The sequence below is a fragment of the Chiroxiphia lanceolata genome, chromosome 3, assembly GCF_009829145.1.
Source record: "Chiroxiphia lanceolata isolate bChiLan1 chromosome 3, bChiLan1.pri, whole genome shotgun sequence".
Classification (NCBI taxonomy): domain Eukaryota; kingdom Metazoa; phylum Chordata; class Aves; order Passeriformes; family Pipridae; genus Chiroxiphia; species Chiroxiphia lanceolata.
The window spans coordinates 70,474,163-70,499,661 of NC_045639.1; the positions used below are offsets into that span (position 1 = coordinate 70,474,163).

The following is a 25,499-nucleotide window of genomic DNA, read 5'->3' on the forward strand; positions in this document are numbered from 1 at the left end:
TCTTTTTATAAAACAGATCTGCAGCAGAACTTACACATCTGGAAGAAGCTATTTTTTTTTCTGCAATATGCAAACACCCAGGAGATTCAGTATCAGTCATAACCTCAAGACAAGAATTTATTGCAACTAAATAACCAGCGTTGATTTGAAGTCATCATTACGTTTTTTACTACATATACATAGAGGGGGGTGGAAAAGAACAGAGTCACCATTAGCATAAAGATCCATCTTGCATTTCTATAAGTACATAAATTCTACAACATGTACTGGTACACAGTTCAAGGTCTCCTCTATGACAGCTCAGATATTGTACACTGTGCTAGAAGCAGGTTCTGTTGATGAGAAGACAAGCACCCAAGTGTTTGGTAGTGGCCCCTTCCATGCACTTAATCAAGAATATTCCCATATTATGGTTAAACCACGTCATGGGTTGTGCTTCCAGACCCCAGCTGTCCCTAAGATTGTCAATAAAGCTTATAGAGTAATAATATTAATAATAACAAAAATATATATAAATAAGAGACAATATGTCTTCTTCTGCCTCAGGTGCAATGATCTGAATCTTCAGTTGCTAGAGAAAAGGAAACCCACTGCTTTTAATTGCATAGAAGAACTAGTCCTAGTCATTCTGGAAAAGCAAACTCTAAGTACCTCCTTGAGAGAGGGAGAAACAGGACACCAAAGATCACACTCTATTTTAGGGGTAAAAAAGGTATAAAATTTTATTTGACAAGTTAATAAATAAGCATTTAATTAGTCCATTTAATTAGTCCACTTTATTACAAGAAAGTGTAATTAAGTTATAGCTACCCTACATGAAAGTTAATTCTGAGGTGAACAAATTGAGAATAAGCAGTTTAGAATCTATATCTACATCTATACTGTATCTATTTTATTTTTAAAAGGTATTTTGTGCAATTAAAAATTTGTTAGATGTCAGACAACTTCAAAGACTAATACAGCAAACTTCAGAACTATTATTCTCAGATGACATCATCTTTTTTCAGAGATGATTGAAGTTTCCTCACAGTTTTTAGCAGCTGAAGAGAGCTTCTGCTTTTCTGCCCAGGACAAGATTTAGACTTACTTTCCTTTAGAGTGACTGCAATCTCTGTTGCTTCCTTTTGGTCACCACACTTTAGTTTGACATGAGTTGCCCTTTGCTTCAATTTCTGAGTTTTTCTCTTTAATCTCTGCACCTAGGAAGAAAGATAGCATGTTACGTACTCCAAAGACCACAACTGTACAGTTTACGGGATTTATACCGAACTCCAAACTACAGATGTCCAAGGAACATTAAAAAAAAAAGTTTAAACTTACTAATCTTGCACAATTGTCTTGCTTTAACAGAAAACTGACCTTGCCCATACAGAAAGAATTACAGAAAACTAACCTCACCCACACCCAATAGGTTGTTGAATCCCATCACTCCCTAAGGTGAAAATGCTTGCTTGAGAGAGACAGAATATCATCTGTTACCAATTTATATTTACAACAGTCTTTTTCCATTTCAGATTGTACTCCCCTAATAAAAAAACCAAACAAACAAACCAAAAAAAGCAATAAACCTCTAAAATGTATACTGTTTCTTATTGGTTACTGTATCTAAGCAGCTTACTTTGAGGTCTCCCTAGCAAAAACGGAAAACAGAATAAATAGGGTTAATTGCTAAAGAATGTTTTTTTAAATGTCAAATTATAAGTCTTGACTTGCACTTGGCGTGAAAAGGTCACTTCCCAAAGATAAAATTAAGCTGGAAGCATTCCAAATGCCAATTTAGGCTTCAAGTCCATTTCTAAAAATAATTAACTTTAATTGCATTCTAGAACATAGTATTAACTGTGAAACACCGAGATGACTATGACATTTTCAGTATGACAGGTTCTAGAAGTAGAAATATATATCAGAAATATTAAGAGTGGTCTGTACAAAATACAGACCTGTGTGCAAAAGCATCAGTATAGGCAAAGGAGCTATGGGAATAGCCTGTATTGATAACCAGGGCATGACAGACAGCAATTATACAGACGTTACTATTTACATAATGATCCTAAAGGGTGTGCTCTGATAAGGCTGTACAGGAGCACAGACGACTTGCCAGAAGATCTGCACCCTGATAAAAGGCAAGGATGACAACAAGGTTGCACCACATTGTACGTGCAAAACAAACGCAAACTGTAGCCATAAAGATATGTAAAAGAAAGAGATAAAGGTGCAGTCGTCCACTTAGGTTCCTGGATGATGAACTCAGCAAGATTCTGAGGCAAGGAAAACACCATAATTGTTGGCTCCTCAAGAATATCTGGGATTTATTCAAAAAAAAGTTGACATTGCCAAGAGAGGCAACGAGGACTCAATCCATATTGCTAACATGCGACTCTGACAATTCTGCTTCGATTCACCTTCATGCTTGCAATTACATGGACAATAAAAAGTTTGAGTGAATAAAATCTATCACAGAATGAGCATGAATTGGTCAGATTTAAATTAAATTAAGTATAGCCTCCCCATTTCATAAGGCCTCACACTGAGTTTTGATTTGTTTCCTGAATAAGCAAAATTCCCAGCTGAATCTATCTATCCTGAAACATAAGATGGAAGAACAGAAAGCTATCAGACAGAACTATGGATTTAATTTTTAATCATATGTTCCAAAACAAATTGCTACGAAAGAGTTAAGCTGTTCATCTACAGAAGAGTGATTTTATATGGGTATGTATGAAAAGTTGTTATCTATGGCTCTAAACCAAATACTTACAGAATGCAGACAGGTTCAGGGTTAAACAAAACTGAAAGTTTTGTCTGGCTATGACTTTGGAGAACCTCTGGTCAACAGACTATTTAGTTAACAAGAAGCTTCAATATTTCAGAAATATAAAAGACATTTAATCCAGTCTGTACAAGAATTATAGCTTCTATTTTCTCATTTCCCAGAGGGACACAAAAGAATGAAATCTCAACAGTTTGTCTTAACACAGTGAGCAGAAGTGACAGACTGAGCAACCCAGCTCTGTATTGCAGAATGGACACAGGGCAGGAAGTTTTCCCACTAGCATACATTTCTAGCTGCCAGCTGTGAGCACTTTTTCTTGATCAAATGAAGGAATTGGGAGGTATGAGAACACGAGGTAGCACTTTAATTACAATAACTCATACTGGAACACCCTGGCTCAAAACATTCCAGTGACATTCTAGCTGATGACAACAGGAGGCAAAGTTGTGGCAGCCTTTCAACTAGAATGTGACTACCTAGAGACTTTTCACGTTATTCTTACAGTAGCTTGATGCTTTATCAGCTTGGATATTTGTTCTCCTTTAATCTCCATTTGCTTTACAAGGCAATCCAGCTGCTGTTCCAGGTCTTCATGAACTCTGGAATCTTGAGTCTCCTGTATCTGCTTCAGAAGTTCTTGATGCTCACTGTTAAAGACAAGAATGGCACGCTAAGTATTCATGATATAGTCCCTAGGATTTCTTTCAATTCTTCCAGTGTATTGCAGGAGCTACTAGCTATTCTGTCTGGAGTATAATTTAGCATTATTTACCCTCTCACACAACACACATGAATCCGGTATATATTAACATGAGAAAAGGAAAAGCTTTTCCCATGCGTCTGACTTTCTCATTCCAAATTTGTAGCTGATGTCCACCTTATTTCTCCCTCTTCCCACAGACTTAACAACTACACATACAGTAGTGTACGTGAGATTTTTTAAAGCAAACAGCAGCTATGCAATGCAGCATTTTCACTTCCTGCCCGCTTTAGTGCAGATTTTGAAAGCTTAGCGTAGTACAGAAAAGTATTGTTTAAACTAGTACATTCAAGTTACAATTTTTCTGACAGATTACTCAAATTAAAATATTCTATTCAAATTTAAATTAACCAGTTTAACTAAAAAAAATTGTGTAGATCTTCTTGATACTTAGATATCTGAACTAGTTGAAACCAGAGACCCTCTCCTAGATAAGTCACTTCTTTACAAAAGTCACAGCTTCTTTTCTGACTTTGAGTAATTGCTGCTCCTTGACAGTTTAATCGAAGCAACTGGTTGTTATAAAAAAAACCCCCAAAGCCTGTCCTTGAACTGCCATGAGTAAGCCAGACATTGTTTTTTGAAGATGAGGTTGCTTGCCAGTTTAAATTTTGCCACATCAAGGGTTTCAAATCACTGTCAACATCTTAACTGGTTTAACCAACACACCCTCCTCTGTGGTGTGTGTGCAAACCACAGCTCATCATGTCAACAGGTCTGCTATGACCAGCTACATAGCTTTGGCCCACAATTCTACAAGCTTGCATTAATCAGAAGATGCCTAAGAACACAAGTTGTGGTCCCCATTTACTTGCATGGCTAGAAAGATATATACACTCCCATTTAATGCATTAGCTTCTTCCACACCCTGCCCATTTTCTAGCAGGAGACTGTTCCTCTTTCACAACCCCCTTACAGGACCAGCAAGTTCTCCTGCAACAAGCAAACAGTATGAAGGGCAGACTGACTGAGCACAAAAACCCGTCAGCTACGCATGTACAGAGAGAACAGAGTGAGTACAAAGGAATAGGACAGATGATGTGACAAGACTATTCATGCCAGTGCTGTAGTAACCTATTCCACCACCCAGACTGACTGCATCCTGCAGGCCTACTCAGTATTAACACCACCGCAGTTTTGTCCTGAAGAACATTTTTGGCCTACTCTGTAAATCCCAGAGTATGCTTATAATTTCTAAAAAGCACATGCTTGAAAGATTTTTTGTTTGCTGCAGCTGTTACTTCAGTAGCAGCTCACGTAAATACAGGATGTGGAAGCAGAAAAACCCCGATGAAAAGTATGTTGCTTGCTCACAAGACCAGTTAAACACTAGGAGAGAAAGAATTTTTTGAATGAGAAAAATCCTACCAGTCAAGCCTGCTCAGGTCATTCTGTTGAGGAGTAGTCCTACACCTAAAACAGGCTAGGCTCAACTATATATAGCACACCTGTAGCTTCTCAGGGCTACTGCTGAAGTCACTTTTATTCATAACACCAGGGATGAGTACTCACGAGCTCATTTGGCCCAGCTCATCCTGTGTGGCCAACAGAAGGTCTGAAAGACTTCTGGTGCCAGTAGGTGACGTGGAACACGCTGATACATATTTTGAAAGGGCACTGTGTCTGCAAATCCCAGACGTAGCTCCTCTTTTTCTTTGTGATGAGATACATGGATTGCGATGCTTCATAATATGCAACATGCTTTGTATGTTTGCACTGACAGAATGGCTGGAGCTGACGGACTTAAAGAAGAATTATTAAGTGGTTTACAGAAGTAAATAACAATTACAGTAAAGAGACTTACTCAAACTGCAGATGCCACTTTAGTGAGAACATTGGTTTCTACCCACCTTCCCAGCCACAAAAGGTAGTTCACCAGCCTTTACATGTAATTGTGAAAGGTGCATTTTCTTCATTGTAGGATTTCTCTGACATAAGAAAACATAAGACAAGAAATTCCAATCTGCTGACCCAAGAGCACAATCTTAAACTTTATTTTTTTAGTAAGTAAAATTCAAATAAACACACAGAGAAATGCATCACCTCAGTTTCCCTATGGTTTTAAAAAAATAATTTCCCTCCTGTATGTGTAGTGAGTAAGACTTCGTAATAGCTGAGATGAATAAATTTTATTCCATATGCATGTAGTAGATAGTTTGACAATTAGGTTGACATTAAAGAAACTGAACCTTGCTTAAATTTTCAAAACCACAGTTGCAAAATTTTGACTGATCTGCAACATGTGTTGCAAAATGAATTCTCTCGATTTCAGCAATCCCCTCAAAACACACCATCTTAAGATGCTGAGTTAAAACTCCTTTGGAAACTAATTGTGCCAGATAAACTGAAAGGCAGTTAAGAGAACATGTGGGATGGCAGTAGGCCTGTAACAAAGGTTATTGTCGAGCTGGTAAGGGAAGGTTTTCCAGTGAGGTGCTAACACCCCTAGTACCACTTTAATTATTGAAGGAAGGAAAGAAAAAGAAAAGGAAAAGGAAAAAAAGAGTTATTCAGCGCTGTTTGTCATTTTGAAAATGGAGTAAAGTGCAGTAGATGAATCAAGTGCCTCTTACATCACTGTTTTTCACAAATTCCAATCTCTGTGTGAGCCAGATGCTATCAGCAACAGTATGCTAATAAAATTTTTCATGTTACCTTCTTAGGTTTTTTCTTCTTCCCATTTTCATTTTCAGGTTCACACTGAGATGTTGCTGAAGACATCAAAATTCTGTTTATATGAAATCCTGTTTGAAGCTGTGGGAATAAGCAAAGAAGAAAACAACCATTTAATGTAATATTAGAAGTATGAAATATCATAGTTTAATTAATTCCCTCTTTCATGCATAGATAAGAACCAATTAAGGGAACTATTAAGTGTCCTGCTTGGAAGGCATAAGCTACTCTTAAAAACTGAACAGATTACTTGGAAGGCAGGGTGTTGGGCAGATCTTACAGTGCTGCCTTGGAATTCCTCATTTTCATATCCAGCTGTAGCAGCTGTATTTTTCCACTATGACAATCAGCAACTGAGATAAGCCAATTCTGCCACATGCTGGGGATCTGATCATAAAATCCAAATAATATGAACATTTGGCTTTACAATCTGGGGACAAACTAAGCCTCTCTGTGTAACATTGAGGTCAAAGCTGCTGGACAATCCTTAGATTGCTCTGCAGTTCAAAGTTGATATCAAGGCCCATGATAAACAGGATAATAATCATTCTCAATTAAACATAGGACAAGGACTTTGTTTTGGCATGTGTAACAGTTCCAGTTAAACAATGCTGGAGGTCCACCACTAAAGTGAGAATATTCTGGCTTTTCTGTCATCAAAAGGAAGTGAACCATGCCACACCCTGTGTTTCCCAGCCCAGATTCAACAGACCTAAATCCATTCTGCAGTGCACTAAGATGGCACCAATACTAGTTTAGGACTCAGTTTACTGGATCTAAGTCCTTTCTTGAGCAAATGTTTATACTACTGCTAAAGTCAGACTACCTGCTCTGGGAAAGTCATTCTTAGTATGTTTCTCAGAAGATAAAATCTCTGTTCTAGGCTTTCTGCTCTCCAGCAGCAAGCCATTTAAGCAAGAAACCCAAAAGCCTGCAAGTTTTCAACTTTGTCATTCTGCTAGATTATGGAGGTAGTCAGACACCTGGGCTACAATCTGCATGTTATTTAAAGCTTTCTGGATTGATGAAAACCCATCATCCTTGGATGAGGTATAAAAACTGACAGCAGCGATGAATTAAATTAAGGTGTCAGCTTTGTTTATGGCTAGGTTCTTTCAAAGTAACTCTTCAGCTCTATATTAACCCACCCCACCCCAAGGGAATCCCCTCACAACTGCTCTCTTTCAAATGGCTGCTACTTATCCACAAAGTGAGGTTTGGAATGCTACTACTTTGCCCCTTTAACAAAAGGTTTCTTTGATTTTGCTCTCTTCCAAAAATATTCCTCTCTCAGATGTATGGTGGCCCAATGAACTGATTATGGCTTCACAGAATAATGAATTATTCAAGATCTCATTTGATGAACAATCACTGATCAAAGATTTTTCCAAGTATAGCTCTATTTCTAGGTACTGCAAATAAAGGTTATCTGATTTAGTTGCAGATTTTCTAGAAATTAATCTTCTACCTAGATCACTTAAAGCAGCATTGAGGCAGATGAACTGTGTCATTAATACAAACTCAGGTAGAATCTTCACTGAGATATGCAACACACCTGACAAGCTTTTCTAATATGTAGTTTATAATTAGTCTAAGAAGTATTGCTGGAGTTCTCCCTGGGTAATAAATATGTGGATTTCAAATGTAATAAAAAAAGAAGGTATTTTGGATGAGAGAATAGCTTTCTTCAGTCCTAAAAAATAAGATAAAATAAAACCTTTTCAGTCTACCTGAGAACTTTTATCTTGTATTAGCTTACGCTGATGGTCTTCCTTACAAATCTTTTCTTCTAAGTGTTTGATCTTGTCCTGAATTTGAAGACAGGAATGATTAGTCACAATTCAGTGTGCCATGCTGAATCAGAAGTCTGAATTAGCTTGCAATTGTAATGTGGGACAGCAAAGGAATGTAGCAACTTTTAAAACCCAGACTGAAAAAAGACTCATGCAAATGAAACCAAAGTGGCATTCAGTCAGGTATGCTTTAACAGAAGTAACTTTTGCAAAACTTATTACTATTGATAGTATGCCATAAAATGATATCAAATGACTTTCAGACTGTCATTCCATGGATGCTTACTTCGGCAATTCTCTGAGTAGCAGTAAGTTGAAGACACTCTTTTTCTAGTATTTCAAGCTTTTCAAGTTTTGCATGCAGTTCCAGCCAGTTCCAATCTTCCTCTTTCCGCAGCTGGGCCTGGAAAAAATAAGCAAGAAAGGAGTTGGCAGCTGAGTGAAACTGTTTCAGACAGAAAAAAAAAAAAAAAAATCCCACACTACAGCAAAGGTGTTTGACTAGTTTAAATTTCATATTTTTTAAATTGAAATGTGATGAAAAATACCAGGCAGACAAAGATGACTTAAGTTTCTATCAACCTTTTTGTTTACCAAATGTGCAAGTATTAGCATGGTTTCGCTCATTAGGAGTTCCACCCAGGGAGATTTTCATGCAATTTATTGAATGGTTGTCATCAGCCAGTCAGTCAGACAGTAAATTGCTTCTGTTTGCTACCACCCTGAGCAAAGCTGAGGAAAAATGATGGCCATAAAAAAATTCAGATCCTGCACATTTCTATACTTTTGAACTATATAGTTACTTTGTAAGTATGCTAGAAGGCTTCACCTGTTGTTCTAAAATAATTTTCTTTTCCAGTTCCACACTGGAAACCATTTTCTTCATGTAATCCAGCTGTTTCTCCAGCAGGGAGCAGCGGGACTGTGCTGCATTTAACTGCTCACTTGCATCTATAGAGAGAAACAAGACGTTTGGTACAGCAAAGGGAGCTACACATTTAGCCAGACTGTAATTTCATTGAGGAGGTCTCTGTCTTCAAAACATGGAAGAAAAGTGTTGTTAGTATGAACAATCATATGGTTAAAAATGTATTTTATATATAAGACATGAGAATCAAAATGTTTTTTCAGAGCTAGTCCCTAATTTGAATTCCAAAGACGTGAGCACTGCAGTTACTTCGATCTCTATCAGCAGATATCTAACCAGAATCTGGTTTCTTCCCTTCTCCTATCTTTTCTGAAGTTAGCAGTGTTATGTAAGCAGCTGTTTGCTTATTGTAAGAGTTAAACATACCACCTGAAACATGGTTAGTCTTTAAAATAGCTTCATGGGTTATGCAATACTTCATTAATATATGTAAAAAAAATCTCAACTTGATCCACAATTATCAAGCTCCTATACCTCCCAGTTTTGAAGCAAAGAATGAAGGGGGGCTGTGTTAATTAGGAGTTTTTCAAAACAAACACTCCTTGGATTATATAGTCTTAGAGCTACTATGGCTACACCTTATCACTTAAAAGAAATACCTTTCCTCTGTTGCATCAGTTCTTGATGTGCTGTGTCCTTCTCGCAGGATTCATGTTCTAAGGCCTTCTTATACTGAGCAGCTGCTCTGGAGAGGCTGCACAGATCAGCTTCAGCCTGTGACTTCTCCAGCTCTAGATGGTGGATCTTTTCTTGAAGAGTTTTCAGGGCTGCTACTACAGCTAGCAAACAATGCAGCAGTTACACCTTAAGTAACAGTTCCCAATTGTGATGATGATGATTATTAGAAAACACTTCACACTGCAATATAATACCTAAAGTTTCTTCCTAGGATCACTCCTAAAATTAATTATATTAATTATATTAATTATTAAATATACTAACATATGCAGAACATATCTGGGAGAAAATGGACATGTTTCCTGCATAACTGAGGTATAAAACATTGAGCATATATGAGCATATATGAGCAAAACTAGTTTCACTCCAAATGGCAGCAAGCACAAAGAAATCATGACAAACAGAGTATAATAAATCCTGGGACTTCTGTTTACATAGAAGCAGGGAACACAGGTATCCAAGTGAGGTCACAAGTTTTGGTGTAATACAACTGGTCTGCAGAGATTAGAAAAAGAAAACATGCTCAGAACAGGGGGAGAAATCAAATACAAAGAGAAAATTTAGCAATACTTTATGTTTCAAAAGTTAATGATTCAATACCTAGTTTCTTGTATTTGATGATTCTTTAAACCACAGAAACAAGTTTGCAAGATTTTGCTTTTAGCTTTTTGACAAATCAGTATTTGTCAAAATTATGCTGAAAATAAAAACTGTAATTTCAGCTACAAGAGAAAGTCTACCAACACTCCAAAAGGTATATACACCTGTGGAAGTTTAAGACATGTTCTGTAACAAGTCAAGTTTATTTTCTGACATTTTGTAAGTCCTTATTCCAATTCTCTCATTAAAGGAATACCCATCAAATATTGCTAGCTCCTTAACAACTTTCATCAGCTTAAAAAAACCCCAAACCAATAAAACAAAACCAACTTCCCCTGCCACCCCTCCCCCCCCAAATAAAAACCAGATACCCAAAAGCATAAAGTGGGACCATCTTTTCCATCTTTCTATTGGTATGTCAAACATTTCCTTGTTTAAACACTTAGCGACGTAACATTACATTGAACATTTTAATGCCAAAACACCCAAACTATGCACAACATACGATAACTTCCCAAGTTGTAGATTTTTCAGGTGAAGAACAATGATCACATGCACACTCATGGGCTATGACTGTAAGTCCAAGGATGAGTATCCTTATGATTCACCAAGCTCTCCAGATACGCTAAGCCCCCAAGCATTTGCTTTGTGAGCTCCAGAGTAGTCACCCATGAAGGCACACAGCCACCATAGTGGACACATATTTCATAGAGACTAACCTTCATGCTGATAACTTTCCTGAGAGTTTGAATTGTTCAGAAGTTCTCTCAAGGAAACATACCACACAAAAAATCACCTAGAAGAGATTTTAAGCTGGACGGAGTCAAATAGTGCTATGCAAAGCCAATTTCAAGTCATAACATACTGGAGGTACCATAATAATGACCTTTTTTTATGTATTTAAAGTCATGAACTGCTTCTGCTGAGTTTGAAGCATCCTCCTTTGCTTTTAGAGGAAGTCTGACAACTTTAAGTTAAACAAATTTCAAAGGCAAAGTTTATAAGGATGTTAGAAGACTTGCAGAGGTTTCCACTCCAGACATATGACTTCAGGGAGACTACTCCCTCAGGACACATATACATCCTGTCTCAATGTCAGCCTGATAATCACAAAAAGCCATTGAACTGAGTAAAACAGAATGGGGAGTTTGCTCAGGAGATTTCACATGGAACAATTAAAAAGATCGCTTTAAGGACATATTTTGGCTTTACCCTGGTTATTTGGGATAGAAGACCTGTCACCAGCAACAGCTGCCAACTTCTTTGATTCTGTATAAGCAAAGGCTGCAGGAAACATCTGATCTGGTGGCTGAAGAAAGCTTCCTATGAAACTGTTGTTTGATTCAGAATCCATAGCCTGTAGAAAGAGAGCTACTTAACATTATTAGTTCTTTAACAGACTATGTAAGATTTTTCAAAGCATGTCACTGGGCTGTCCCTGGCTCTGTTTATATCAAACCAGATCATGTGCCTAATAATAATAATAATAATAATAATAATAATAATAATAATAGCAACAACAAACACCACACGCCCACACAAGTCCTGTATTTTAAAGTGACTCCAAAACAATGCCTTTCACAACGCTAAACACAGCTCTCTCTGACCGCTCAAAATTTTCCAAGATTTTTCTCAGTGGTTTCCAGTAACTTATGCTGATTTTTGCACTTTTAAAACCTAAGTATTAACAGCATTTTCTATTAACTGTTTTACAGACTTCAATGTCTTGCCTCTAAGTGCTCCCTGCAGAGTATGCATTACAAGTTTTACAGTCTATTTCCATTTGCAGCTTCCTAAATGCTTTTCTCCCCATCTTTTTGGCTGAAAAACCAAATTACATGTGGTAAATAATGTCCATTATTACATAAAAAAGACACAGTTCTCCACATTTAGTGTTGAGATATCAGAAGGATATTTAATATGCCATAGCTCCAGCATTATCCCCATTATTAGGCATATGTATTAAATCCTGTTTCTCTACTCCCTTTCTCCCTTGCCCTTTCACATTCTTTGTTTTATCAGAAGCACATTTGAAGACAGTTCACACCCTGTCAAATAGTGATTTTCCTTGATACTCAAGACATGGACAGTGAAACTTGCAGAAAGTGCTTTAGGCTATTACAACCTCTAGGAAGTTAAAGCAAGTTTTAAATCAACCTGTTGCTACCTAGCAAAATAATATCAAGCATTTCACTTGATACAGTGTAAGAAATGAAGAGTATATACAGCTTCAGCTTACAGAAAAACAGCTTATTTGAAGGTTCAGTGACACAACAATTATGGTATCACTTGTTTAAAATACAAGGCATGCAACTGGAACAATCTTCCTGCTTGGGCAAGGCTATTTACAGATGTTAGTCTCCAAGAAGGTCACCCAAAGGAGGTATCTAGCAACAGGAGGAAGCAACATAAACCAAGACTGGAGCCTGTGGATGACGCAGACTGGGAAAAGCCATTCATACTGGGTGGGTGGGGAAAAAAGTTTTCAATAACAGAAAAATTTTCCAGGACCAGCTCTTACACCACTGTTTCAGAGGCCATATAAAACAAGAAAAAAATTACCCCCCATCCATATCATCTCTTCAAGACATGCACTAAACCAAAGGTATGCAGAAGCCCTTTCTTCTTCCTCCACGCTGCCATCACAGAGATATCGATATAAGCATCTCTTCGCCAGGGCTTGCTTGATTTGAGGCCTCCTAAAGACCATTACTTTTGTGTGCTAACACTCCCAAGGCAGACCACACCATTCAGGGTGGGCCCCCTGCCCCGAAGTGGGAAGCTATCCAGGCTACCTTTGTACAACAGGCCTTTTCCAAAGAGTTTCCCATGGGCCATCCTGTCCAAGCCCAGGCCACAAGCTGTCAGTGCTGGGTCGGCAGCAGGAGGCAGCCAGGCCTCCACCATCTCTGGTAAGAGGTCCCACCTGGTGACCCTTCCACGTTTATGGCCACAAAATCTGGTTATAGGCCTGCACAGCTCTGTCCTGGAGGACCTGGAAAGGCCATGCAAGGACACCTGACTGATTCTAACAGCCTGCCAGGCCTATCGGCCATGTCCAACAACACAAGGGGCAGTGGCAGTGAAGGGCACAAAGCAGGGAGCTGCAGAAACCTCAAAATATGGATGGGAAAGTCCTGTGGCCACAGGGGTGGTCGGGGCCAAAACAGGTGAGGAGATGGTCCTGGCATGGCACAGTACACCAACAGTGTTACACAAAATAAGAGATAAGCAAGACTAACCAATTTTCCCATTGCTTCTCAACCCCTACATGTTGGTGACGAAAATGACTAGTAAAAACGGTCCATAAAAATAAGCATATGCGCATGCAAAAAGTTTCCCACCGCTGCTGTGAACAAAGGAAAGCAACTTTGGAAACACCAGAAGAAGGTGTTTTTTGCTCACACAACCCAACCTTGTGGCAGTCAGCGTAAGTGGAGACTCGCTTTTCCAACACCCTCCGGTGGAACATGGTTCCCTCGCATGCCTGTGCAGCTATGCACCAATTAGTTTCCTTATTACTTTCACATAAACAAGTTTTGCCGTTTCCAAGGAGATGGATCTGTGGGCAGTTATAAGGAGGGCAGTGATCCAAAACAAATAATGAATAAGAGAAGGAGGGAATAAAGCACCAGAAAATTTGAGAGTTTTGGTACAAGCTCAGCAACACGAAAGTGCAGGAACATGGGAGACACCCACTTGGGGGAAAGGGAAGTAAAAACCCTTTAGTTCTGCAAGTGAAGCCAGAGGAAAGTGAAAGAGAAGAGGCCAGCTCACCCACCAGCTGGTGATGCAGCTAATCCAGTGTGGGCTTCAGCATGAAAACCTGCAACTTTTTCAGCACAGCAGAGGGTAACACACACCCTGCAGCTGGAGCGGGGAGATCCCCAGGCTGCTCCGAACAGCACAGGCTCAGCAAAGGGTGTGAAAGAAAACACCACAGGACCGAGACACCTGTGTTTGCAGAAATTCAGCTGCAGACATAGTTATGGATGCCTTGCTTTACCACAGCTTCCTCAGACGCAGAGGCTGTGTGAAGTAGGCTGAAGTAATGGTTGCTATAGTGCTTGGAGGCTCTGTCAGCATAATTACTCTAGGAGAGGTGCTCTGGTGTTGTCGAGTCCTAATATCTTAGCAGGTAAATATAGCTTATAATGATCATACTGCACAGGAGTAATGCCAACACTGCAGACTTCAGGCAAAGAGATGTGCCAGGAAAAGGATCAAGTCACTCTGCAGCACCAAGACATCACTAAACATCCTGGCCACTTTCAGCCCATTGCGACAAGAAACCTATCAGGAAATAATTAAGTAGCTTGACGTACGTTTTAACGTCAACTGTCCTACCATCAACTTTTTCCCCAAGTATTTAAGCTTTTGTAAAACCATCACAAATAGGTTTGCTTTTTAAAAAGTCTAACACAGCCCACATCCATTGCAAGCTTAAACCACTCTTTTATTCCATGCTACCATGGACACCTGCCCTAGAGAGGTGCTTTAAAGCAGATATTCCCAAACAATGTTTGTACTAATGTAACTCCACAAGGCTTAGGGGGATCTAGCACTTGAACAACGCTCATTAAAGCAGCCAGAACACCATTGTTTAGACAAGCCCTTCTTTGAGGAAATCAGTGCACTCCTTTGAGTTTGGGGAACAGCCAAGGGAGAAGTATGCATATTAAATAGAGGTTGACAAAATACCCTAGTTATACAGAGAGGGGAGGGGAAGAAGGAAGAAATGCTGCACTCCCACCCCAGCAGCCTGCACTGCTGTGGTAAGCAGGGTGAAGCACTGTGCAGGTGCAGGTCACATCTGGAATTAGCACCAGCTCTTTGAGTTTTTAAACCAGAACTGGCGCAGCCTGTGTTGGTGGATGCAACAGTGATGCTCAGATACCCAATGTTATTTTACACAGAAAAACACAAAGTAGTCGGTTCCTACATACTCTGCATCAAGCATAGGGCAACTGGGTGCTGACCATGGTCTTTCCATTTAACCATCAGCCTGGTCAAGCCATCTATGTTTTTCTCCAAGTCTGAGCCAGGAGGCTCAAAGAGTTCTGCGCCACACGTTTGTAACCCTGTGCACGGTGCATGATGCCAGGCACAGCAGATTAGCTCTGTGACAGTACTGCACTAATGCACATGCAGTGTCTACTTCCTACCTTGCTGCAGCCAGCGTGCTCATCCCTGGCTGGATGAGCATCCCTCAGTGGGACCACTTCTGCCTGCTGGCTCACCATCCCATGCAGGCTGAGAGCGAGCTTGCACAAAGTATGCCGGGGAGCAATCCCGTCATCAGGTCCATACCTGTATATGTGACTGTCATGCCTCAAAGGAGAGCAAGCAAGCTGGAGTTTGGTACCTTAAGACAAACAGGGAATTTCCCATTTCATTTCAGTCATCTAAGCACTAATACAATTTACTTTCATACAGTTTCCACTTAGTTTTGCTGAATGTGGCCTGCATTAAATGCCAGAGTACTGGATTGGGTTGCTGTAAAAATCAATTGACATTTATTGCTGTCTTTCAGCATAACAACATTAGGGAGTTACGGAACACAACTGAAATCCCAAATGTTACAGAAAGATCAGTTATAACTTCTTCATCCCCCTCTTCCTCTCCTTTCCGTTCCTCCCCTGCATTGCTAGCCACATCATTTAAAAAGTTTTAAAAAAATGTCTCCCAAAGCGAAAAGTCCTGAAACATTTTGCCACATACACAATTATGTCCCATACTGTAAAGCAGCATGTGGAAAAGCTTTTTCCACATGTGAACTACAGCAGACTCAGGGAATAATGCTGGTTTAACAGTCTCCCAAAAGATACTAAATGAAAAATGTGATAATGTAAGGAATGTTTCCACTAAATTCTCTGATGTTTGTTATCTCATGGAGACACTGGTTCATTTAAATCACTTGTGAGGGCAACCTTTTAGAACCAAAGAAAGAGGTGCTGTCAGAACACCTTCAAAGGAGAAGAAGAAAAAACAGATCAAAGCATTTTTCAGAAAGAAATACAAAGATATATATCTTATGACCTGACCTACTGGGCATGCAAAATTTATAGTGGTTTTTTTCATAACTGAAAACAAAGTCTCAGATGAACCAAGGAATGATTCACTGTTTATCTGACCTAAGAGAAGTTTTAAGAACTGCCCCAACACAGGCTATACCAAGAAACTCCCAGAATTCTGGCTGCTGCTTTGACTGTTTGAGCCAAGCTTTGCTGGCGAAAGGCTATGTGAGAAACCATTTTCTTGACACAATCCAAATTGGTCTATTTTTCCACCCTCTCCTTTGAGAATCAGGGGAAAAGCTTGGTCAGCTGTAGTAGCTAGGCTGCAACACTCAGCCTTATTCCCAACAGAAAAAGAACAGCCCTTCCACAGACAAAAAAAAGGAAATAAATAATGTTGTAGGCAAACTGCACTGTTGTTTTGGGAACATCCAGTCTCTAGCATCCTGATACAACTACTTTAATCAGCCTGAAACATATGGCATTGCTCAGGACATATCTAAGTAACTGGTACTCCCATGCCATCTCTAATCTAAGTGGGTTAGAAGTGAAATGGCAACAGCTGCAAAATAACAGGACGTAAAACCTCACTGAATCAATAAAGCATTTCAACATGTTTTTAAGGTTTGCCATGTTCCAGTTTAAATAAGTTTAGAGAAAATGGCCAAAAAATTGTTAGAGAAATTAAGGAACCTGAGGGTGTTTTGAAAAACTGACACAGATGAGTCCATGGGAGTCAGTGTGTTGTACAAATTGCGAGATACACACTGGCAGTCTCAGAACTGGATATATAAAGGTTAAGTGCCCAGTTTCTTCTTTGACACTACGGTAGCAAAACCTATTCATTCCTGAATCTCAAGTCTTATGCAGAACTTTCATACAATCATTGTTCTTCAGTCTTGGAAGAAAAGGAAAAGAAATGGCATTTTATGTTTTCTCATGACACTGTAGGTACTGTCAAGTAGGATAAAACCTGGCATTTTAATGAAATAAAAAACAAACACCAAAAAGCCAACAAGCTCCTAAGACTTTTCACCATGTCAGACCTAAGCATTTATATTAATTTTTTTTCTAGTTCCTAACTGCTAGAGATAAAAGAGAACAAAAAAAGAGGAAGAAAGAAAATGGAAATGAGTTATACAAGTACTTTGTGAACAAGGCAAAAAATAACCTGGTGGGGAAAAAAAACGAGCTATTTTTATGACAATTTTTTTAGGAATAGGTTCTAACCTGGCAGTTCAAACCAGGCAAGCAAATTTGGGTCATAATGTCATTAGAGTTTTGCGTTTTTCTTCAATGAGCACAGCAGACCCAATTCCTCATTCAACCGGGCCTTCATTCAAAAGCGTATGATAGACTCATAATCAATACTTTCTGGGGAAATCCAGTTGGTGCAAACTGCTTTAACCGTATGTGCAGACAATAACAGAACTTGGAATTCAGAGGAGCAAGACTGCAAATTCCTATCTAGTAATATGTTAGCATGAAGGCATCTAGCCTGGAATATAGTGTTATTAAAATAATTACATTTATAAATCCTTAATCAGTCCAAAGTAATCAAATATAACCTTTTTGTAATAAGCATCAAACCCAAACTCAAATACTATAAATGGTCACTAATATACTTCCTCACTTCACTCATAGTTCCTCTTCTCCTGTCATCCACCCCCATGCTGCAGTTGGGTTTTGCCCCTCATCTCCTCTGTTTTCATTGTATTTATATCATCCTGTAGCTTTGTTCCTTGCCCTTCTCCATTTGGCATTCTTCTTTTCCCACTCCCTCTTCTAGCATAAAAAATTAGGATTTCTTTCAAAGTAAAAATACCCAGTTTTCCCTCAAACAAGAATAACTATCAAATGTCTTCCTTTTATACTTAAAATCCAGTTCCAACAGATGCTGTTTGCTCTTAGTACACTAACTGATGTGGTAATTGAAGGTGGTTTCCTCCATACTTTACATAAAAAATGTAAGAAGTTCCTTTTTCTCTTCACTGTTATTTTTTGCTGATGCCATCACACTGTCTTCCATATGTAGTTTGTTTAGCTTAGTGTGTCCTGACAGATTGGAAGGCAGGAGGAAATTACTGGCTTTGGCCATAGGCCCTTGATTAAAAGGAGGAAGGCTTTGCTGTTGTGGAAAGGGAAGGTTTTCAAGGGCAAGTGACTCCAGTATAAAAGACTATATCTATGCACAGGCAGAATAATTAGAGATTAGAAAGGCAAATGCGAAAAGGAAAAGTCATATTAGAGTAGGGCAGGGCAAATGGAAGAGTGGGTTGAAATGACAATCATAGTGAAGAAATATTACGAGGTATGGGATAGTTCTTGCAGGTACTGACTCATTCACAGTAAATACTTTCACTGCATGATAATTTTCACCTTTTGTGTCTCAAATATTTAATAGTATCATTGACAGATTGTTACGAATGTTGCAACCTTAGGCAGATGAAACACTCAGATTGTGTCCTCACTGCTGCCTTGGAATTTATTTTTAAAGTAAACTTCTGTTTTTATCAATATTTTCTCAAGAAAACTGTCAGTCTCTTCATCCAGCATCCTAGCACGAAGATAGAGTAGGAGGTAGATTTTGAGGCAGATAACTATAAAAACTTGACATGGATGAGAAGAGAAGCACAAAGAAGGTAATCATTCATAGGATTTGTCTCCTTTTACCAACTACCACACCTACACGTTTTTTCCATATATTCCTATGCTACTGATAGCTAGGCACCTGGCAGGGAAGAAGAACTCCATTCTTCATTTGTACATCAGGCAACCCAGGCATCAGAATGAGGAAGGAAAAAAAAAGATGCTAACAAGGAAAAGATAACTTTCACTCCAGGCAAGAAATTATTCCCAAAATCCTATTTTGTCAGGAACAGTTGTCTTTAACTACGCAGAAAAATTGCAAGCAGATCTGAGTCAGAGAAACTCCTCAATCTTATTTTGGAGACCTATTTTGTTGAAGAATAATTTTAAATAATATCATCTGTTTACATGACTCAGAATATTCATTGCAACTTCAACGCATCCTCATTGTGCATCCTGACCAGGCACAACATCCTAAGTATTACTGCCAAATAGTTTATATATCATATGGTATAATGAGTACTCAGAAATGCAAAAATAGTTTTATCACTACTTCTGCCCTGAGTATTCAAAGTCATTACTTGCTTCTGTGTATTTAAACTTTCATGACTTCAGAGATGCAAAGTAAATCTGAGTAAGATGCTACAAAATTCTGCACAATGTTGCAGACAGAAAACTAACTTCAATTGATTATAAAATTTTTAAAGGCATTTCTTCCCTGTTAACTATATGCAGTTTCTGATTGCAAGGCAATTTAGTGGATCTCTAGTGTCTTGTCTTAAATTCTTGCCATTCTGTGTGATCTTAGTAAGTTAGAGGGATGGGACTGATAAGGGACTAATGTTCCAGGATACCCGAACCTTTCAGCCTCAAGGCTGAGTGTGGTGATGACAGGCTTGCATTCCCTGAATATAAAAGAAGTGCAAGTATAGGTCCAAAACAAGCAGCAAATTCAGTGAGGAGCTAACAAAAGTTGAGTTGGGGGAGACTCTATGAACATAGATAAGTGTGAAGACCCACCCTAGTGCTTGGTATCTTTATACTCTTTGGACTTAGAATTTGGAGTCCTTTTCTGGCAGTGAGGGCCAAAATCCATTCTTAAAAACAATGAATAAAGAGTCCCTGTAGCTTTTCTGGTCTGTGACTTCATTTCATGCAGCTGCTGGTCACAGCATTTTTCTTTGTGTTACTGCTGGAAAACACCAAGGTCTCTACCAACAGACAGCCTGCCAAAGGTGTTTAAAAGGCCTTCTGGCCTGTCAGCAGATATAAATTCCCAATAAGCAATGTTCACTTTCTTTTAAAGTGCAGCTGGAGGAAATAGTATCCATCTTCTCTATGCTTTTACCCAGTGGTCATAGCACTTGCCTGGAAGTGGGAGTTCCTGAGGAACATTCATGCCTCATCCCTGACGATCATGCTAGACTGGGAGGAAGAAGAACAGGAAGGAAACAGGGAGTCACCACCTTTTTGTTTGAAGTTATGACCCTGTTCTGAAAAGCATATAAAAGTCTAGAACAAGGATAAGGCAGCTGAGGCAACAGACAGAGTAAAACAAGGATGTGTCTCTCTCATCTAGTTTAATCGTCAAAACAGAGACCAGGGGTTTATGCATGTATTTTTGTAGTAAATAGTTCCTGGATAAAAAACAGCACTGGGCTTGGGACTAGTTACCAGAAACCAGGAATAACTGCCTACAGCTCTCTGTGTCTCCTTCCTTCTAGTTCACACCAGTGTCACACATTTGCCGTGCTTTCCAAAAGGGCATAAATTCCACAACTGAGGTGATGAATGTTTCCCTTCCATTTTGCAGTCCTTCTGAGTACCTGGGATACTTTTCTGGGAGTTAGGAGGTGTTGACATAAATGCCTTTGAGCTAAAAGCCAATATTCTCATCACTGACGGTGTACTGAAGGTCAGCACTCTACCAAATACAGCCAGGCACTGAAGCTAGCTGTGGCTACAACAGCAGAACCTGACTTGTTGGGCTTGGAGAGGTTTCACTCAGCTGGACCTCTCTTGGAGCTGCTCTACCTACTTCCTAGGCCACAAATGAGCACAAAAGGGAGACAGGTACCAAGATGCCCAGTTTGGAGCAATTCTGAATATTTCTATCCAGAAACAGACTAACAGAGTTCAGGTGGCTGCTCAGTGGAGTTTTTCAGAACTGAACTTTTAGTTCACCCATAGTCTTTTCTTAGTCTTCAGTGTTTCAGGCCACATTTATATAGTTAAGTACTATATTTAAACAGTTAAGTATAAATGTCGTATAGTCAGAGGGTTGGCAAAGTGCAGCAGGACTTTAAGTGGCCTGTAGTTTTGGTATATCACAGCCCAGCTTTTCTCAAAGCAACCCACCCTTCAGCATAAACCTATTCCAAAGGCTTTCTGCATGAAAGATTTGGTCTCCTAAGAAGCAGCCAGTGACTAACCTACCCATCCCTGCTGCATTTGGGACCTCTAAGGAGGCAGGGTGGCAGAGTTTGGTGCAAATGTACACCTGCAATGCATAATAGGCCAGAGCACGTGCTAAATGTACAAACACATGCTCAGAAGTAAAACAAGGCCACCTTTTCTCCCACATAAAATCATAGAATGGTCTGGGTTGGAAGGGACCTTAAAGATCACCTTGTTCCAAACCCCCTGCCGTGGGCAGGGACACCTTCCACTACACCAGGCTGCTCAAAGACCCCATGCAACCCAGCCTTGAACAATTCCAGGGATGGGACATCCACAACATCAAGAGTTTCTTCCTAATACCTCATCTAAACCTAGCTTCTTTCAGATTAGAGCCATTCCCCCTTGTGCCATTGTGAGGCATTCCATCCCTATGTGCCTCTGTAAGTCCCTCTCTAGCTTTAGGTACTGGAAGGTGCTGTAAGGCCTCCTCAAAGCCTTCTCTTCTCCAAGCTAAACAACTCTCAGACTAAACTCCAGGCTAAACTGTCTCGGACTGTGTTCATAGAACAGGTGCTCCAGCCTCCTCTGATTATCTTCATAGCCTTCCTCTGGACTCACCACAACAGGTGCACATCCTTCTTATGCTGGGGACCACAGAGCTGGACACAGCACTCCAGGTGGGGTCTTACAAGAGCAGAGTAGAGGGGCAGTATCACCTCCCCTGAACCTGCTGGCCACACTTCTCTTGATGCAGCCCAAGAGCACAGTTGGGTCTCTGGGCCGTGAGCACACACTGCCAGCTCATGCTGAGCTTCTCATCTACCAGGAGCCCCAAGTTCTCCTCAGGGCTGCTCTCGACACATTCTTCATCCAGCCTATATTTTGCCTTGGGATACCCTGACCCAGATGTAGGATCTTGCACTTGGCCTTGTTGAACTTCAAGAGGTTCACACAGTCCCACCTCTCAAGCCTGTCAAGGTCCCTCTGGATGGCATCCCTTCCCTCCAGCACATTGACTGCACCACACACCTTGGTGTTGTCAGCAAACTTGCTGAGAGTGCACTCAATCCCACTGGCCAGGTCACTGACAAAGATGTTAAACAGATGTTAAACATCTTAAGCTGTAGTTTGCTCAATCTTTGAGGATGGTCTGTTGGAATGATATACAAGTCTGGACTTGACACCAAGCCTGAGCCGGTGTTCAAAGGCAGTAGAGGAGTAGCCTTTGGCTTTTTGGTATCTCGCTGCAAAACAGGAGTCACAGAACTTCGTTTCCTCAGAAGGTTACTGTGAAGAAAAACGCATTATACTGTGGAGTGCTGTTTATTGTGGCAACATGCCAATACCCAGATCTGAAGAGGGAGGGTGAACTTTTAGAAGATAGTGATCCCATCCTAGGTATTTATTATTTGGAATGAAGTAAGCCTTAGCAAAACTAGGTGTATATGAAAGCAGTTGAAAGAATGTAATTTAAAAAGTAGTTCTTCCTAAGCTGCATGCTAGCATTAGTTCTACAGTAATCGACTAAATGCATTCTGCAGTAAACTGCTCTTCTGTGACATACAGAAACTGGAATGCACTTTTAAAAGTAAATATATATTTTAGGCCTTAGATGTTAGAAAGGACATGAATACAACCACTAGATACTGTATTTTCAAACATAATTCTGCCACTGGGTATCATTTGCATATGGCTATAGAAGTTCTTATCTAGTTAAAAAAAGAGGGAAGTTGATAAGTCATCAAGGAAGGAAATAGTGAGGTTTAAAACAGCCACAAATTTGTTTTTCTTCAGCTTATCATTTTGAAAACTCAAATGCTGTAATTCTGGATGAGCTGCCAGATTGTTTCCTTCATAATTCTGCCTTTCTCTTATCCACTCTTTAGAGATCAAAAACAAGCATATTAACTTCAGTCAGTGAACACGCAAATCAAACAAACACATTCCCCTAACTTCAGGCTCTGATTAATTCCACTGGTAGCCTTTGACCTTGATTTCCACAATGTCTTGCAGTGCATAACAAAGCTTGAGTTTGTATCAGAAAACTGCAGAGATTTGGTTTGGAAAAAATAAACCACCTTCATCTCCATTACCAAAGTACTACACTAAAATCTATAAAACAAAGAGCTGAAATCTGAAGTTTAGGCCTTGGAGCCAGTTTCACAATCTGTTTCCTGTAGCCAGAGTTCACTTGCAGCCAGTGGAAAAAACAACTTCTAAAAGATAAAAGGCAGTGCTGTGGCTTTCTATCAATCTTACCATTCAGCATGTGAATATAGCTGTACCAAAGTCTAAACCAAAGCTCCAGTTCTAATTCTCGTTCACTTTATTGATCTTGGATATATGTAGCCATTATCAGAGACACCCAACAAGTGCAAACTTATCACAGGAAAAATAAGATCTACCAACTTCTGAAGATCAAAATTTAGATAGAAATAAAGCAAAAATGCTCAACATGTCTATTAATAGGTAACTGGGAGACCATAATGAGTGATGACAGAATGGGACAGGAAGCTGAAGTGGTAGCTAATGTAAAAAACAAAACAAAAAAAAACCCAACAACAAAAAAAGTACTGGCAGAATTATTTTCTTTGAACCCATCAATCATGATGGGTGGAGGCCTCGAGTGTTCAGAGAAGTCAAGACCCATATTTATTACAGGTAGTGATGATTTTGGCAGATACATTGTTCATGAGGGTGCCAAAGGCCTGGAGGAAGCAGCTGTGTGAAGCAGTCCAGGCCTGTGCATGCTGCCAAACAATAGCAATGCAGTCTCCTTGCAGAAAGGATTTTATGAGAAAAAGAGACCGATCTTCTTGAAAGGCACAGGTAATGACAGAATGACACTTATATTGCAAGCTTTAAAGAAACAGCGACAGGAAAAAAAAGGGATGTCAGATGAAGAAACCAGATTCTTTACAAATAAAACAGCTATTGATGGCCCAAGCTCTGTTCCTGGACTCAGAAGTGGCTTCTGTATCTTTCTGTGGCAGAAGAGTACATTGTTCTGCATTTACCTTTAGTTTTGAGGTTTGAACTTTAGAGTGGGAAATGTGTATGCGAGAAAAAAAAAGTAATTATGCAAGACACTATATAGGCCCAATGTCCTGTTTCTAATTTACTTCCAATTATTCTTTTGCCTTTCAGTATGCTCAAAATTTTAGTTTCACAGTTGCTTTAATGTGAGAGCTGTAAACAGTTCTGCCCTTGTTTCCCTCTCCTTTTCTCTGCCAAAAGGTGAACTGCATCAAGGAACTGACTTGGCTGAAAATTAACCTTATCAAAAAAAAAAGAAAAGGTACCTTTTTTTCTCTTAAGTAAAAGCATGAGAAACAGCAATACCAGCCCATTTCGTGGCAGATTACACTTAAATCACAGAATGGCTGAGGTAGGCAGGGACCCCTGGAGACCTTCTGGTCCGACCTCTCTGCTCAAGTAGGGCCACCTAGAGACAGCTGCCCAGGACCATGTCCAAATGGCTCTGGAAAATATCTAAGGATGGCGACTTCTCAACCTCTCCAGGCAACCTGTGCCAGCGCTTTGTCACTGTCACAGTAAAAAAGTATTTCCTGATGTTCAGAGGGAACATCCTATGTTTCAGTTTATGCCCATCCCCTCTGACACTGTCACTGGGCACCACTGAGACCACCCTGGCTCTGTCCTCATTGCACCTTCCCTCCAAGTACACATAAATGTATAAATATATACACGGATAAGATCTCCCAGATCTCCTATTGAGCCATCTCTTCTCCAAGTTCATCAGCCCCTGCATCATTTGGATTAAACCCCTTCCCTTGCATTAACTTGGATAAAAACACTGCAGAACTGTTGCCCAGTTTAAATATTGCGGGGGTGTTTTGGCCCCTGCCATTTCAACTGATGACGGCTCCACGTTTCACTAGCATTGACTGTTTTTCCCTTCCCTCTGACGACTCTACTTAAGCTGTGTCCAAGGCTCCTGCTGAAGCGCGCCTCTCACGCCTCTTCAGGGTCGCTTAAAACACGTGCGTGCTTTAGCTGTCGCCGGTGCAAACCTGATTCGGGGATTGCTTCACTCCCCGCTGCCGCCTGCCCTCTGCGCTCAGTGACGGGAATACCGTGCGCGCTTCCCGCAGCGAACGCTCCCGTGCGCGCTTCCCGCAGCGAACGCTCCCCCTTACCCTTCCCCCGCAGGATCCGGCGGGGCCAGCGCTGCCCCGCGCTGCCTGCTGGGACATGTAGTCCTCGCTCGCGGGCGCCACTGCACTGCCCTTCAGCCGGACTACACATCCCAGCGCCCCCTCCTGCC

General features: G+C 40.1%; 1 protein-coding gene across 5 annotated transcripts; it reads right to left on the reverse strand.

The window, feature by feature from the left end:
* Positions 1-205: 205 nt before the first annotated feature.
* Positions 206-25,336, reverse strand: CEP57L1 (centrosomal protein 57 like 1). Of its 5 annotated transcripts, none has more exons than XM_032683951.1 (11): positions 13,621-13,665; positions 11,418-11,562; positions 9,527-9,706; positions 8,829-8,950; positions 8,286-8,402; positions 7,937-8,014; positions 6,189-6,287; positions 5,384-5,461; positions 5,046-5,275; positions 3,276-3,420; positions 206-1,199 (listed from the first exon to the last, which is right to left on the reverse strand). In XM_032683951.1, exons 2-11 carry the CDS (start codon positions 11,557-11,559, stop codon positions 984-986), a joined length of 1,407 nt encoding a protein of 468 aa, XP_032539842.1. In that variant the 5' UTR covers positions 11,560-11,562; positions 13,621-13,665; the 3' UTR covers positions 206-983. The 5 variants fall into 5 exon arrangements, with proteins under 5 accessions (XP_032539842.1, XP_032539846.1, XP_032539844.1 ...); XM_032683953.1 differs by lacking the exon at positions 13,621-13,665 and adding an exon at positions 25,246-25,331 and having other exon boundaries at positions 207-1,199; XM_032683952.1 differs by lacking the exon at positions 13,621-13,665 and adding an exon at positions 13,001-13,562 and having other exon boundaries at positions 207-1,199.
* Between the last annotated feature and the right edge of the window lie 163 nt (positions 25,337-25,499).

What these genes read in the sequence shown, in the direction of transcription:
- CEP57L1 (XM_032683952.1), bottom strand. Translation starts at nt 13,036, where the DNA reads ATGGGAAACTCTTTGGAAAAGGCCTGTTGTACAAAG. An exon ending in TTCTATCCCAAATAACCAGG is followed by an intron (nt 9,707 to 11,417) that starts GTAAAGCCAAAA and finishes ATTGTTTGCTAG; the next exon opens with CTGTAGTAGCAGCCCTGAAA. An exon ending in TGATAAAGCATCAAGCTACT is followed by an intron (nt 1,200 to 3,275) that starts GTAAGAATAACG and finishes CTTTCTTCCTAG; the next exon opens with GTGCAGAGATTAAAGAGAAA.